A 14,925-nucleotide genomic window follows, 5' to 3' on the forward strand; every position below is an offset into this window, starting at 1 on the left:
CGTCTTTGGAGAGAGAGAGAGAAAGCCGGGTGAGGGGCGGCTACAAGCCGGTCCCGGGAAAGCGGGATGGTTCCCGTTCGCCCTGGCCTCCGTCCTCCGATTTTTCCTTTTTGTGTGTGTGCGTGTGTGTGCGCGCCTGTGTGCCCTAGTCCCCTTCCTTCTCTTCGGCGGCGCTGGAAGAGAGAGAGAGAGAGAAAGGAGGGGCCGTTCCTCCCCTTCTTTCATTCTTTCATTCTCTCTCTCTCTCTCTCTCTCTCTCTCTCTTTCTTTCTTTCTTTCGCCTGGCCGAACTGCTTTTGACGGCGCTGCGCGGAGGCGCTTGGCCGTCTTTGGAGAGAGAGAGAGAAAGCCGGGTGAGGGGCGGCTACAAGCCGGTCCCGGGAAAGCGGGATGGTTTCCGTTCGCCCTGGCCTCCGTCCTCCGATCTCCTGCGCTGGGAGCGAGTGAGCGAGCGAGCGAACGGCTTCGGGCACCGCCGACTTTGGCCCTATAGCAAGGAGGAAGGTGGGAGGGAAGCGAAGCTGCCGGCTGTGGCGCTCCGCTCGGAGCCGCCGCCGCCACCGCCGCCTGGAAGAGGGAGGAGGTGACCTTCACGCGCGGAGAGGGTGGGGAATGGGGGGGTTGAGGGGCGTGCAAGAGGAGCGAGCGTGGAGGAAGAGGAGGAGGCGACGGCCCCGCCGGGACAGCGCGGCTTCTAAGACCAGCCCACGCTCCGAAGAGGGAAAGGGAGCGAGTGGGTGGGTGGCTGGGACGAGACCCCCACCACAAACACACACACACGCCCCGTGAGACGTCTTGCTTGCATGTCACACACACGCACCGCTCGCTGGGAAAAAAAAAAGGATGGATGGATGGATGGAAGGAAGGAAGGAAGGATGGATTGATGGATGGAGGCGACCGCTTTGAAGCGCAACCCTTCTCCCGCAACTAAGGGGGGGGTCAATGTTTTCCCCAATCCTAGGGTGTGGGGAAACAGTCATTCTTTCTTCCCCCCTAGTCTCTCCCGAGATCGCACTGCAGCGCCCATCATCCCCAGCCGGCAATCTGAGCTCGTGCCATCGATGTGGTCCTTGAACTTCCCCCTCCTTGTTTCTAACCCAGCCTAGGATGGCCGGCGTGGAGGGTGTGGTGGTGGTAAAACGGCCAGGAGAAAGCTTTCGCTCTTTTCGAGAGGTCCTCTTGGAAGGCTGCCTTGGAAAGGGAAAGTGGGGAGGGGGCAGAGATTTCTCCCTCTCGGGTCCCCTTGGAAGGCTGGGTTGGAAAGGGAAAGTGGGGAGGAGGCAGAGATTTCTTCCTCGGGTCCTTCTAGAGTCCTTGAGAAACTGATATCATACAAGGTTAATAAATTATACTCCTCCTCCTCATTGATGAGTTTTTCATCCTGAAATTGATTGAAACATTGTACCATCATATGCTGCCATAGTATAGTGTTAACAACATCTGTAAAGATGATATATGAGCATGACACTAAGTTTTTTCTATATTTCCCCCTTTATTGAAAAACTTCCATCATGCTTCTTTCTGAAAACAAAGGTCATTATAATATACCTCATTATATATTTGATTTGATGATATTTCAGTTAATAAATACCATTTAAGGTGTTAAGCTTCTTTTCTTTTTCAGCAGCAAAGTGAATTACAACTTTAAAGAACTTTATTACTTTATATTCATTTATTTTAAGTATAGATTTTAGATTTTTAAACAAATATGTTTAGAGCTTTTATATCTTTCAAGTTATTCAAATTATCCCCTCAGCAGGTATATAATGGCATCCAATTCCAATATCATGTTGGGGCTTTTGAGCAAGGGAGGAGGAACGCGAGCACCGCCTTTCGCGCTGGCATTCCGGGATTTCCCTTTGTTTAGAGCTGGGAATCCTTCCCCCTTTTGCACTTTTATTGTTTTTCGTTCAAATAAATATTCATGTTATTTTACTTGGCTCTATCTTTATTTTTTACATTGACCAGTAGCTGCCTCATTTCCCACCCTAGGCTTATACTCGAGTCAATAGTTTTTCCCAGTTTTTTGTGGTAAAATTAGGTACCTCGGCTTATATTCGGGTCGGCTTATACTCGAGTATATACGGTATATCTTCTCAGTATTTTCACCTAAGCAATTTCCATGTTTGTATTTACGCACTTTTGTTATATATAAGATGCTTAAAAGAGTTGTTTACAACTAGCTTGTTTTTCTTCCAAATTTTTTAATGTATATAGTATCAGTTATTTAATAATTCAGCTATATTTTCTAACTGAAACTATTATAATCTCACTACAATAGAACAGCAATTTCTGTAACATTCAAGAGCTTACCCCCAGAGGATCCAATGCATTTGATCTATTTGTTTGTGGCATTGGGATTTGATGAGGGCAATTTTCAGATCTAGGAATGTAAAACAGTTTTTAAAATGTCTTGCTAGGGCTATGATGTCAGTGGCTTTTCAGAGCTGCAAGCCAGTTTTCCACACGTGACAGATTGGTTGACAACAGAAGAATGATTGCCTGAAATGATGGGGGGGAAATATAGGACAAAACTGAGGCTTTACAGGATATAAGGTGAGGCAGGGATGAGGAACAGTTCAACAGGGATGTACTGTAGAAGTTGCTTGATCTACAGGAACAGTGACCATATGTCCTTAATGATAAAGGACAGTCCTTCATTTCCTTTAGGTCTCTCTGTCTATTTTTGGTTTTTGCCCTTGAATTTTCATTTGTAAAGGAAAGTTATAAACCTAAACAATTTTCTTATCCTTATGAAACACTTTCAGATTTGCCCCCTTTTTAGGTTTGTCCTTTATTTCTTCCATGAAAATATGGCAACTGTTTACAGTCATATGGAAGCCAAGGGTAAATCGTGCAAAGTATCCAGACTGTATTTTGTATTTTTCCATTTGAAAAGGCAGATTCAATTTGCTGTGCAGCTCCACAGATCTAGGCTGAATGAAGTTCACCTTTTAAAAGGTACAGGTTAAATTCAAGAAAATGTCTGACTTGAAAGATGGTATAGGTTAGAAAACTATATTAGTGCTGGAATATTGCATTATTATTATTTTTAAAAAAGCTTTTATTTTTTATTTCAGGATTTTCTTTGCAACCTGGGATGCCACATGTAGAATCAACAGGAAACTTTTCCAACAATCGAAGGCAAACTTGTAGAAAAGGGCTGTCTTGCCCTGTGAGCAGCAGCCTTGGTTGACCAGGAAAATGAAAGAGAATGTGCTGTTTTATCTGATGGGTCTCTCTGTGGCCACAGTAATGGGATATCCTTCCAGGTTGTCTTCCGCAGATTTGGATGCCACCCCCCGTATAACAATTGTCTATAACGGTAAAGGAAATCTCTGGTTTTCTGGAATTAATATGATATGCTAATTTGGATGCATCTTGAATGCATGTGAAGAATAATGTGTAGGGTATATGTGTGGTGTGTGTGTGTTTGTGAATATTTAAAATGCATGCCTACTCCATGTTTTATATAAGCAAATTTCTGGATTCTCTCTCTTCTACGTTTTGTGTGACATTTTCAAGGCTAACACATTTAATTTTGTAGACATGTTGTAACTGCCTGTTTGGTGAGTGTATTTAAAACAAGAAAGAAAAATGATTGCTTGCTATAAATTATGAAGTTCACGGAATTCAGTATACTTCAATTATTGACCTCTATGCTCCTTTCACAGCCTGTTTTCTTGAAGTTGGGAAGGAGGATTGATAGTCTGGGGGGGCCATTTAGTTCAGATTATTCTACAGTAAACACATTCTAATGTGAAGGAAATCTTTCAAGGCAATTTGTGTAAACTGTGTTCCAAACATTTTTGTGGCAGACATTTTAGTATCTTGAAATATGCAGTATGACTGTTTTGAAATCTTCAAATCTTTTGAAAGAATTGTTGCCAAAAATTTACTTCTTCCAAGATCCAAATCTGGCCTCTTTTAAAGTGGGATATTGGTTAGTCAGTTTTGATTATAGGAAGTTAACCAAGTTAAATCTTATCTCTATATACCAATCAGAGATCTATGTATAGAGTAAATGCAATAAATGAATTATTAAGCATTTATTCCATAGTTTCTTGAATTTTGCTGATAGGATGGAGCTAATAGGGCTATTTACAGGTATTTGCTTTGTTTATGATTTTAATGCTAAAGTGATGATAGTTGCATCCAGTATTGCACTAGCTATGTAGTTTCTGATTTTTGATTCCAATTATGGAGTCCTCACTTGATTTTTTGGTGGTAGAATTGTGATTTGCTACTGTGGATTCTGGAACGTTCACAATTCTGTGATACTGTAACTTAATGGATTTCTGAGATAATACCAAAGAGATACCATTAGTTGGTTTTGTGAGGCTAGAAACAATGAGGGATTGTTGTACACTGGTGAATTGCATGAGTTAGGTAATCCATTAATATTAATGGGGAGAGAGTGCTCTATGATGTAAACGAATGATACAATAATGGCAATGTGCTGATTCCTTTCATCTGTTATACTTAATGGTGCTGTAAAATGGACTTTAGGAAAACCCAAAATATTAAAACTATGAGTTTTATTACCTTCAGTGAAATGTATTGTTTCATCTTGAAATAATTAGTCATACTTTGGATAGGCTCCAACCTACGCAGTTCAAAGCAGGTGATTTATTGTCAAAGACCTCACTTCTGCTCAACCAAAGGACGCCAGATTGGGAAACTCTTCCCTAAATAAACCATGGATACTGGCTTGTTCAACCATTCATGGATTATTTTACAGAGAATTTATAGCAAAAGAAAGGCTCCCTTTTGAGAGGCCCCAGTTAGGTTTGTTTCCCTTAGAATTGTTCCTTATTTTACTATGTAACAGAAAGGGAGAGGAAATCCTGCTTTAAGAGCTGTGTGAGAGCTGCCACTGATGATTACATGCCAGGTTGAAGCTGTCAGCACTGCTATCTTTCGCCTCAACATGCATGTCTGATTATATCAGCATCTTGGTGCAAATCCCCAGGCTCCACTTTCCTGGGAATCTGCATGTATTAGAAACGCATGATCAGAAGTTTCTTCATGACGGCAAGGGAAAGCGGGAAGAATTCTATTTGGTTTGCATGAGCTGCCTTGCCCACAGCTCTGTTTCACTTTGGCTGCCTCTAGGTAGTTACCTGGCTTAAAAGACTTAATTTGTCAATTCCAACCACAGAATAATACTAAAACTTTGAATAATCTCTGTCCTTTTCTGTTTAAGTGAAATAGCAAAATGAGGCCAATCAAAATTTGAGGCCAATCAAAGTCCCATAGATCAGGTCACAGAAGCAAAAAGTAATGAGTCCAAAGGACAAGAGCACAGACTAAAACAGTAGCTACTCAGCAACCAAGCCAGGACACAAGCTTAACAGCAGTATAAGCTACTGGCATTGTTCAAAAATGCTGTGAGTTCAATCACAAAGAAGACTAGGTTCAAGCACTGGAAAATTAAGAGTGCCACAATACAGAATAAGTAGCCACAGAGCTTCATGGACCTGCAAATGAGTTCTACATCAGCTGGAACACTTTTGGGTAACTAGTGATAGATTAGAAAGAGCTTCCAAGAGTTTTAGGCAAGGTACTAGTCTTAGAAAAAACTTAACAGTTTTAATACCAAGCAGCCAATCTCTCCCTTAAAAAATATTCAGAAAAAAATGGTGGACAGATTCATTTTGCATTATTGCCATATCCCACTATAGCCCCAAAATGTTAAGTGCATGCTTCCACCACGAGAGATTGCTTTCTTCCACCATTTCTGTTACAACATATCATATTATTCGGACTATAAAACACTCTGGACTATAAGATGCACCTAGCTTTTGGGGAGAAAAACAAGAAAAAAAAATCTGCCTCTGCCTTCCAACAGTTTGCCTCCTGGCAGCAAATAGCCTGGTCAGCTTCAATACAGCCTGATTTAGCATGAGCAGCTGATTGGCGGTTGGATCTGCCTCCCGGAATACTGCCTATCAGCTGTTCCAGGCTGCAGAGATCACTACCATCGCCACCTATCGCTGCTGCCGCCTCTATGTGCCCCATTTTTGGCCTCCGCAGGCCTTATTTTTGGGCTCCGCATGCCCCATTTTCAACCTCCGTGCATCCCATTTTTGACCCATTCCAAGTGGCGGTGGAACAAGCGGAAAATAGGATGTGCAGAGGCAGAAAATGGGGCATGCAGAGGCAGTAATGTGCAGTGACAATGCAATGGATGATGGCGATTCCCGCAGTTTGGAACAGCTGATAGGCGGTATTCTGTGAGGCAGATCCAAATGTCTATCAGCTACTTGTGCTAAATCAGGCTGTGCTGAAGCTGGCCAGGCTGTTTGCTGTTTGCTGCAAGGAGGCAAATTTCTGGGCGGCAGAGGCCAAAGGGTGGGCAGGGCTTCGGCAACATTTGCTGTATAAGACGCATCCACCCACTTTGCAGGGGGAGGGGGAAGTGCATCTGATATACCAAAAAATGTAGTATACTGACTGACTGGGTTTGCCAAGAGCCATGATGGCACAGTGGTTAGAATGCAGTATTGCAAGCTAAATCTGCATTCTCACTGCCAAGAGTTCAATTCTTACCGGCTCAAAGTTGACTCAGCCATCCATCCTTCTGAAGGTAAAATGAGGACCCAGATTGTTGGGGGAAATATACTGATTCTGTAACTCACTTAGAGGAGCTGTAAAGCACTACAAGGTAAAAGGTAAAGGTTCCCCTCACACATACGTGCTAGTCGTTGCCGACTCTAGGGGGCAGTGCTCATCTCCGTTTCAAAGCCAAAGAGCCAGCGCTGTCCGAAGACGGCTCCGTGATCATGTGGCCGGCATAACTCAACACCAAAGGCGCACGGAACGCTGTTACCTTCCCACCAAAGGTGGTCCTTATTTTTCCTACTTGCATTTTTACGTGCTTTTGAAATTGCTAGGTTGGCAGAAGCTGGGACAAGTAATGGGAGCTCACCCCTTACACGGCAGCACTAGGGATTCGAACCGCTGAGCTGCCGACCTTTCGATCGACAAGCTCAAAGTCCTAGCCCCTGAGCCACCGCTCACTACAAAGCTGCATATAAATCTAAGTGCTTATTATAAGTGCATATAAGTCTAAGTGCTATTGTTATTGTTCAACTAGGCTAACATGGGTTTGAGTAGTTGGTGATCTAACATGTTGTAATTACAGTCTCATTGTATTGTATTATTCAGGCAATAAAATTAAGCAACAACCATTTGCTATAGAAACAAAGGATTCATGGATTTATGTTAATCTAGGTTGCATGTCATGTGTGAACACAACCATAATTTCATCCAAGGTTTGCTTTGAAATGAAGACTCTGCCCCCCAAGGCTTCATTCATTGCCATCAAGGCTATCCAGCCAGAAGGGGTGTGCAGGATCAAGGACTTGCGTTGTGGGAGCCCTTCCTTGCAGCCAAAATATCATGCAGTTCTCTGTCTATAATCTTCAATCCTGAACTGCCTGCATTCTCAAAGGTTCAGACGGATCTGCTACTCTGGGAAAAAGCATCGCAGGGGGTGAGCCAGGTACTACCTCATCTGCAGGTCCTGGGCTTTATGGTCCTTTGAACTCTTGTCTCATTATAGTTACTTCCTTCAAGGAATGTATGACATCAGTGAAAATGATACTATCATTTGGGGCTGGTTTGCGGAAGCGGCTGAACGCAGGATTTTCAGTATGGGCAATTAATTGCAATTGTTTTTATCTGTGCATTCAACTTCCAAGATGGAACTGGCATGCAAAGTTATATTATCAAATAGAGTACAGGGAAGCATTTTTCATTCTAGCATTAAAGAAACAGCAAGTGGGGAACAATGAATTTGCTGAGAAGATAGTAAAAATGTGGGTTTTTTGAAATTTTATTTTTGACATATGCTAAGGTAGTGAAAAAGGTTGGGTAAATGGTAGCACTGGAGGTGAGGAAATCATCCATGGGAAAGGGATGAGGAAAAATGCAAACCCCCAACATTTCCTGCCTCTCTGGCCACAGATCTTTTATTTCTCAGCTTTCAACAGTTATCTGAATGCTTTCACGTATTCCTCTGTTTTTGTGAGATCTATATGGTTAATGAAAAACAATGAATGAAATACAGTAGAGTTTTAGTCTCAGAACTTTCTCCAGGCCTTGAATGTTTTGCCAGAAGCTTCAATATTAAAAGCAAAAAGAAATATACGAAGAAATAGACAATGCCAAGGCCAAAAATGCCTTTGATTTAATTTAACTTACATTTACATTTAGCTGAAGCTTATATTAAATACAATGAATATGTATAGTTATTATACTAAATAGTATTTACCTTTTGTCACATTAAAAATTCCAATCTGAAGAGACATTCTAACTATAGAAAGCCCCTGGCACTGCAATTAAGACTTTTGCGTAAAATCCCTTCTCTCTATGTCTATAGCATGTGACTGGGTTTACAGTGTTAAGCAAGAAATGTGATTTAGTAGTAAATGCTAGTTCTAGCCTGCAGATTATTTTTTTTATCATGCTATAGCATATAAGTACTGTATATCAGATCGTATTCAGCAGATTCCAGTGAATTTTGGAAGATAAAGCAAAATTGTGGAGATAAAGCAGTGATAAATTTGATAGGCGTGTGTAAATTGTTCTTTAAAAAATTGTGCCCACCATCTTAAAAAAGAAAATGAAAGCTCCTCTTAGAATAACAACAGAATAACAGAATTAGAAGGGATCTTGGAGGTCTTCTAGTCCAACCCCTTGCTCAGGCAGGAAACCCTATACCATTTCAGACAAATGGTTATCCAACTTCTTGTTAAAAACTTCCAGTATTGGAGCATCCACAACTTCTGGAGGCAGGTTGTTCCCCTGAAATCTGTACAATTTACCTCCAGTCTCCATCTTCCCTTCATAGGAAAAATTATTGAGGAAATGGTAAAAGGGTTATCTATGGAAGTTAGAACTGGATTATATGGATCCCTTTCAGTCCTGTGCCTGGCCTTGAATATGAGATTGAAATGGCTGTGGCTGCCTTTTCGAATGATATATATCAGGCGTTGCATAGAAAGAATGTATCCCTTCGTGTTCTACTATACTACTGAGTGTAACCATGGAATCCTTCTGTACTACCTCTGAGAGTTGGTGAAACTATTCCTTTTCATGATAGGCTACTCATGATTATGAGTCCGCTGTCTCTAGTAGTTATGTTTTATTACACTTATGTGAACATTTTATCTTTTTTATGATTTCAGATTTTTTATGTTTACAACATATTTTTATTTTATGAGCCATATAGAGTCTCTCACTATAGCACTCAAGTACGTAAAATAAATGTTACAGCTTATATGGTTATACACATCTGAAATGGTTTTGAAACCTAGTTCCACAGTGACAACATAAATAAATACTGTATATGACAAGGGCCAAGTGGTCTGTTGCTGAAACTAGAGGATGACTGAAGATTGAGAAAAGTAGTGATTATTGGCCAGTTTTGTTAGTGGAATCTTAGATTTTGTAATGGTGTTTTAGTTAGAATTGAATTGGTCTCTAAGGAGCTGCTCTGAATAAGTAACAGACTATTTCCTAAAACAGCATCTCATTCATCTATAATTGCTATACTGAATAGGGCAGAAGTTCTGTCCTTTTTCTTCCTCTGAATTGTTGCTCTTCTCAACCTTCTCAGTGGATATTGCTCATAAGGAAACGATGGCTCGTATTCGTGAGATTTGACAGTTTTTGCATCAAGGTGTTCCACTAGGTTCAGAAGTTACTGCAAAAGTATAGTTGGCTTGAGAGTCAACAGAAAGTTTGCCATGCAATAATCTTATAAATATTAAGCTGTCAGGATCCAAATTATGTATTTCCAGATTAGTATGAAAGATGCTTCTGACTCACTGATGTTCCACATGCTTCAATCATTCTGCAGTGGCATAGAATTCATTCTTGTAGAGGTAATGTTCCTCTAATATATGCATCTACATTGAAATTGGTTGTGCTCTTGACTATCAGCCATGGTATTTTTTTCCCTAAAATATTTACCTATGGCATATGCTTATTAGGTTTTGAACTTTTTTTGTGGTAAATACAAGATGGTCATTCTTTATAGTACTACCTTGAAAGAACAATAGAGAAAGCAAAAGAATTAGGCAAGATGAAAGTAAGGAAGTGCAAAGCAACTGCCCAGGCATAGGAATGCCTATTGCAGGAGAGACCATGCAGGGACACAGTCTGAGTTCAAAATTGCAATAAGGCATTATAAATAGTAATGATACTGATAAGAGCAATAGGAGTTGGGATCGTGTTGTTTATGGCTCCTTGAAGTACCCATTGGTAACTCATGTAGATTACTGCTGCTTCTCGCTTTGTTAAAGTCAAGGTAGCAAAGGCTTGTTGTAATAAGTTGCAGATTTTGAATCATGTTTTTGGCATGGGTATCCATCAAGATAGGAGCAAATTATTGCAATGTAGGATTTCATCAATATTGTGCATTCCAATAGTAGACTTGGTGTCGTCCTTGGTTTCAGAAGCACGCTCAAACAGAAGGATTGTCTTCCAGTAGGGTTTATGATAAAAGAGTAGTTTCTTTTAATGAAATACCCAAACTGGCAAATAAACAAAAAGAACCCCAAAAGTGCTCACTGGGGAATTTTAGAATTTGGAGTCCGACATCTTGCTAAGGTTGAGAAACTCTTCTGGAGGCCAACAAGGGCCATATGATGTTGCTGTGGTTTTAGCACAAGAGGTGTAGACCAAATTTGATGTCTTTTTGGAGTGGGTTTAAGAATAGGGACGGGAGCAATAAACTACTTGGAAACAAACCACTCCTGCCCGAGATCTGAAAAACAGACCAAAAATTGTGCTATTTTGTTGCTAAATTTTGCCATGGTGGTCTCGGAATTCTGGTGGCAGCTGTATAGAGTCCATATGTTATCTCTTTTAGGATTTATGCATGGTTTATTCAATTTTGGTTTCATTCATAAACTCTGCTGCTGGGTTCATGCAACACACTGAACTGCAAACCATAATTCACTATAGATTTACTTTTACTTTAAGCCAGTAACAAGCAAAACTCATTTTGGCTAAAAATATTATGTGCGTGGAGAATATATTATTAAATGTATTGTTGTGATTTACCACTGAATTTACTTAATGCCATACTTTGCCCAAATATCAGAATTTCATTTGTAATATTGGTACTGTTCAGGAGCTATGTTGAAACCTCTGTTTAGTGTTTATTATAAGAAGGAAGTTTTGAAATGTCGTGTCCTTCGAAGTTTAATGTAGCTAACCCGAAAGAAGAGACTGAAATGATAGCAATAAAACATGTCAACATATTTATAGCTGCTCTCGTTCAAGTATACAAGGCTAACATAAAATTCTTCCTGGCAAGCAGTTTGTGCTAACAGCTTCTCTTTTGGATGAACTTTTTAAGATCTTGAACATCAAAAATAACCTGTTCTTCAGTTTCAGAGTCAGTTTCTTACCCCAGGGTTTTTTCATCCTACAACACTGAAATTCTTTTAAAGTGTGAAGAAATAAGACATCCACTCAGCCATAATCCTCTATAACAAGTGACAATGGGTGGTCTAAGTTCAGGTCATTAAATTATGTTGCCTGCCTAGATTTTGGAATGGCTGTTCATACTGGAGTAATACTATAGCATTTAAAATGTGTGCTGAATATGTGCAGATAAGACTGCAGTGGCGAACATTGCATTGGGAGATGGCAGCTTTCTCCACCTTGTATACCTGCATATTAGTTGGACTGAAACTATTACAATCCCTCAGCCAATGTGGAAGCTGGGATTTATGGGTTTTATTTCTCAATTCTGTATTTCAAACACCTTCACATTTAAAAAAATAATTTAACATTTTCTTAAGATCCAAATAAGCTTATTTTTGATGTTAAATTCAAATAGGAGGCAGTCAGCATGCAGAGACAACACATATGAAATTTCTGTCAAATTATAGCAGAGATAAAGTGATGAGAAGATTGCAAGAAAATGTATGAAATGATAAGGTTAAAAACTATTTTGTAGCTTATCTGGGTAAATAGCTGTTGAATCCTGTGATAATATCTTGATAATGGAGAATCCTAGAAAGGCCACTAAATGCACAGCAGCTTGGGATTTCTTAATATCATGTTGTTTCAGGGCTTAGCTAATTACCACTGGATTTAGGATGGTCACAATCATTACTATACCGGAAGGAATTTGTTAGGCAGGATAAATTAAAGAATTGTTGTTCTCTCAACTATTAGGAAAATTCATTGACCCAATGCAGCCCACAAATGTTGTCTTATAAAGGTTGAGAAAACAATTCACTATATTATCTTAGAGTGACTGAAATTAATAACAGCTTTTTTCTTTGTAGTAAAAGCCCTAGTTGGTGCTTCTTGAAACAGGAAAACGTTGAATCCTGACATAGTGATTTGACTAGTGGTACTTTCTCTGCATTCAGCCTATTCATATGATTATTGAGCTGTTTTAAATTTCTTCAGTGTGGTTATTGGAATGTTAAAATTTGCATCCTTGCTGGCAATCAAGTAAGAAACAGCTGCTGAGCCTTTGGCTGTTGCTTATATTTTGGGGCAGCTGCATACTAGAATGTTCATTCAACACATTAGTAATTCCACAAAGCTGAAAGTCTATAGAGTTGTGGTCATTCCTTCTTTCTTATATGGATCTGAGTCCTGGACTCTGTATAAACAGACTCTGGCAAATGAAACAGCTGGAGAAACAGCTGGAGAAATTTCACATGTGCGCTCTCCCACTAACATTCATTGACAAGACCTGGAGGTTTTGGGTTTTGGGTTGCAGAGTTGAGAGGGTTTTGGGTTGAGAGTCTCAACCAGCATTGAGTCCCTAATTATCGGAGCCAAGATGAGAAGGATGGGTGAATGACTGCCATACGCCTTACCAGTTGCTGTACAGTGTACTGGAGTCTGGGAACAGACCTTAAGGTTGGATAAAGGACCTTAAGGTTCACCACTCAAACATTACAAAGAACTACAATGCTGATCCAGCCCTTGAAGAAATCCAGTTTGACACCCCTGTCCTAGACTTTAAAAATGTATCGTTCCATACAACTCTTGTAATTCACTTTTTAGAATTATCAGTAAATGTAATCCAGGAGACTGCAGACTTTTGTTGTTATCTTCTTTTGGGTCATAGTCAATTCCTGGTGACTCTGTAGATAAAAGTTATCAAAATTGCCCTGTCACTTGTATTTCTGTAGCATCCTGGTGTTTCCCCCCCCCCTCATTTACCTACTTTATGGCTTGTTGACCTCTTCTCCATCTGCTGATCTTGCCCAGCATTATTATCTTTTCCAGTCTAGAACCTTAGGACAAATCCACAGGAAAGAAATAATCAATTAACCTAGATGAATTTTTTATACTTTATTTTGGGATAGGCAAACTTGTTCTCCATAAACTCCCTATAATAGCTAAATTTATCCCTGATAATAGCTAGCTGAGTTGGGATTAATGTTGCCTATATTCAGTTGAAGACTATAGGTTTTGTTTTAACTTCCATCTTTCAGCTTATATAAAGAAAGATTCGGTATGCTCTGACTTTCAGTGACATTCAAATGAAGTAGGTTATGGGTAAAGCAAAAATGATACAGCAAGACCTAGTTTCACTTAGGGGTATATCCTGCAGGGACATGCAGATGACTCATTCAATCCTTATTTATGCATCATTTATAACATCAATTGCTAGTCTTCCCAAACTATTGCTGTTGTAGTAGCAGAGGAGGTAAAACCCATCTATCAGTGTTCTTTGCTGATAGTGGTAACTTATGGGGGTAATTTTCTGGAAGTAACCTCCATTTTGAATTACAAATCCAGATGTGGTTCTTGTGGTTGCTTTTTGGGAAAGAAATCTTGGAGGTCTTCAGTATAATAAATTGTTATGAAATAAGTTTCAAGTCATAGTTAGGAATAAATTACTGGAACAATTATAATTGACATGTTGAAAACAACCCATAGCTACAGAACATGGAAAATAGCTGAAACAGCATGGAAATAGTGAAATAGCTGGAAGAAAGGAATCCATTTGGGATTGACAATTGTCAAATCAACACAAGGCAGCAAAACATTTGAGCTGAAGAAAGCTTAAGTTTGTAGGTTAATAAATAAGCTTTCCTGTAAGACTGGCAAATAATGTATAGCCTTTAACTTGTGCTATGAACAGTTCTCACTATATTGTAATAAACTGACTTACTAAGTATATATAATTGCTGACATGAATTATTGTGAGAACCTGTTGTGATATATGGTTAAAAAATAAAATTGCAGCCGAAGAATTGGTAAGGGAATTCATACATGATAGAAATTGAATAAAGTAATTGTTTAACTTTTGGGGTTACAATCTTTTTCTAGAAATCTACAAAGTCCCTTTGAAATAAGAATTAGACTTTAACAAACTTAGAACACAACATGGTAAGGTTTAGTAATACAATGAAACTGTAAATTCCTTGCTATATATAAGAGCCTTGGTGGCACAGTGGTTAGGATCCCCAAAACAACTTTCAACTTTAAGATTGAAATATTTTTTTCCCCCTGACCTGGAAACACTGACAGTTGTGCAAATAAAACTGTTCTGAATTTTTTTCAGTTTAATGCTTGACTTTTAAGAACCTATTCTTGTAGCCTATTGCCTACATTCAAGTTGCTTAATTCTTTGTAGTGTGCTAGTTATCATGGGATGCTATGGCATTACCTAGTCCAGGAGTGTCAAACTCGATTTTATTGAGGGTGGCATCAGGGTTGTGTCTGACCTCGGGAGATGGGGTGGGCATGGCCTGGGTGGGCATGGCCAACTCGACATCATTCGTGTTGGGGGTGCCTGTGGGGGCCCGAGCACTCTGCCAGCAAAAACAGGCTCCCGAGCTCCATTTTCAGCTGCAACGGCCTCCTTCAACCCTTCTGTCAGCAAAAATGGAGCTCAGGAGGTTATAGAAATAATGGAATGTGTGTACA

General features: G+C 39.9%; 1 protein-coding gene across 7 annotated transcripts in view; it reads left to right on the forward strand.

Annotated features, from left to right (window-relative positions):
• SEMA4G (semaphorin 4G) overlaps nt 1–14,925 on the forward strand; it is a 117,886-nt gene that overhangs the window by 55,433 nt on the left and 47,528 nt on the right. For all 7 annotated transcript variants that reach the window (XM_058187847.1, XM_058187848.1, XM_058187849.1 and 4 more), the window contains one exon: nt 3,081–3,325. In XM_058187847.1, the coding sequence (XP_058043830.1) occupies nt 3,205–3,325 (121 nt within the window). In that variant the 5' untranslated portion in view covers nt 3,081–3,204. The remainder of the gene's footprint in view (nt 1–3,080; nt 3,326–14,925) is intronic.

This window comes from Ahaetulla prasina, chromosome 6 (assembly GCF_028640845.1).
Source record: "Ahaetulla prasina isolate Xishuangbanna chromosome 6, ASM2864084v1, whole genome shotgun sequence".
NCBI classification, from domain to species: domain Eukaryota; kingdom Metazoa; phylum Chordata; class Lepidosauria; order Squamata; family Colubridae; genus Ahaetulla; species Ahaetulla prasina.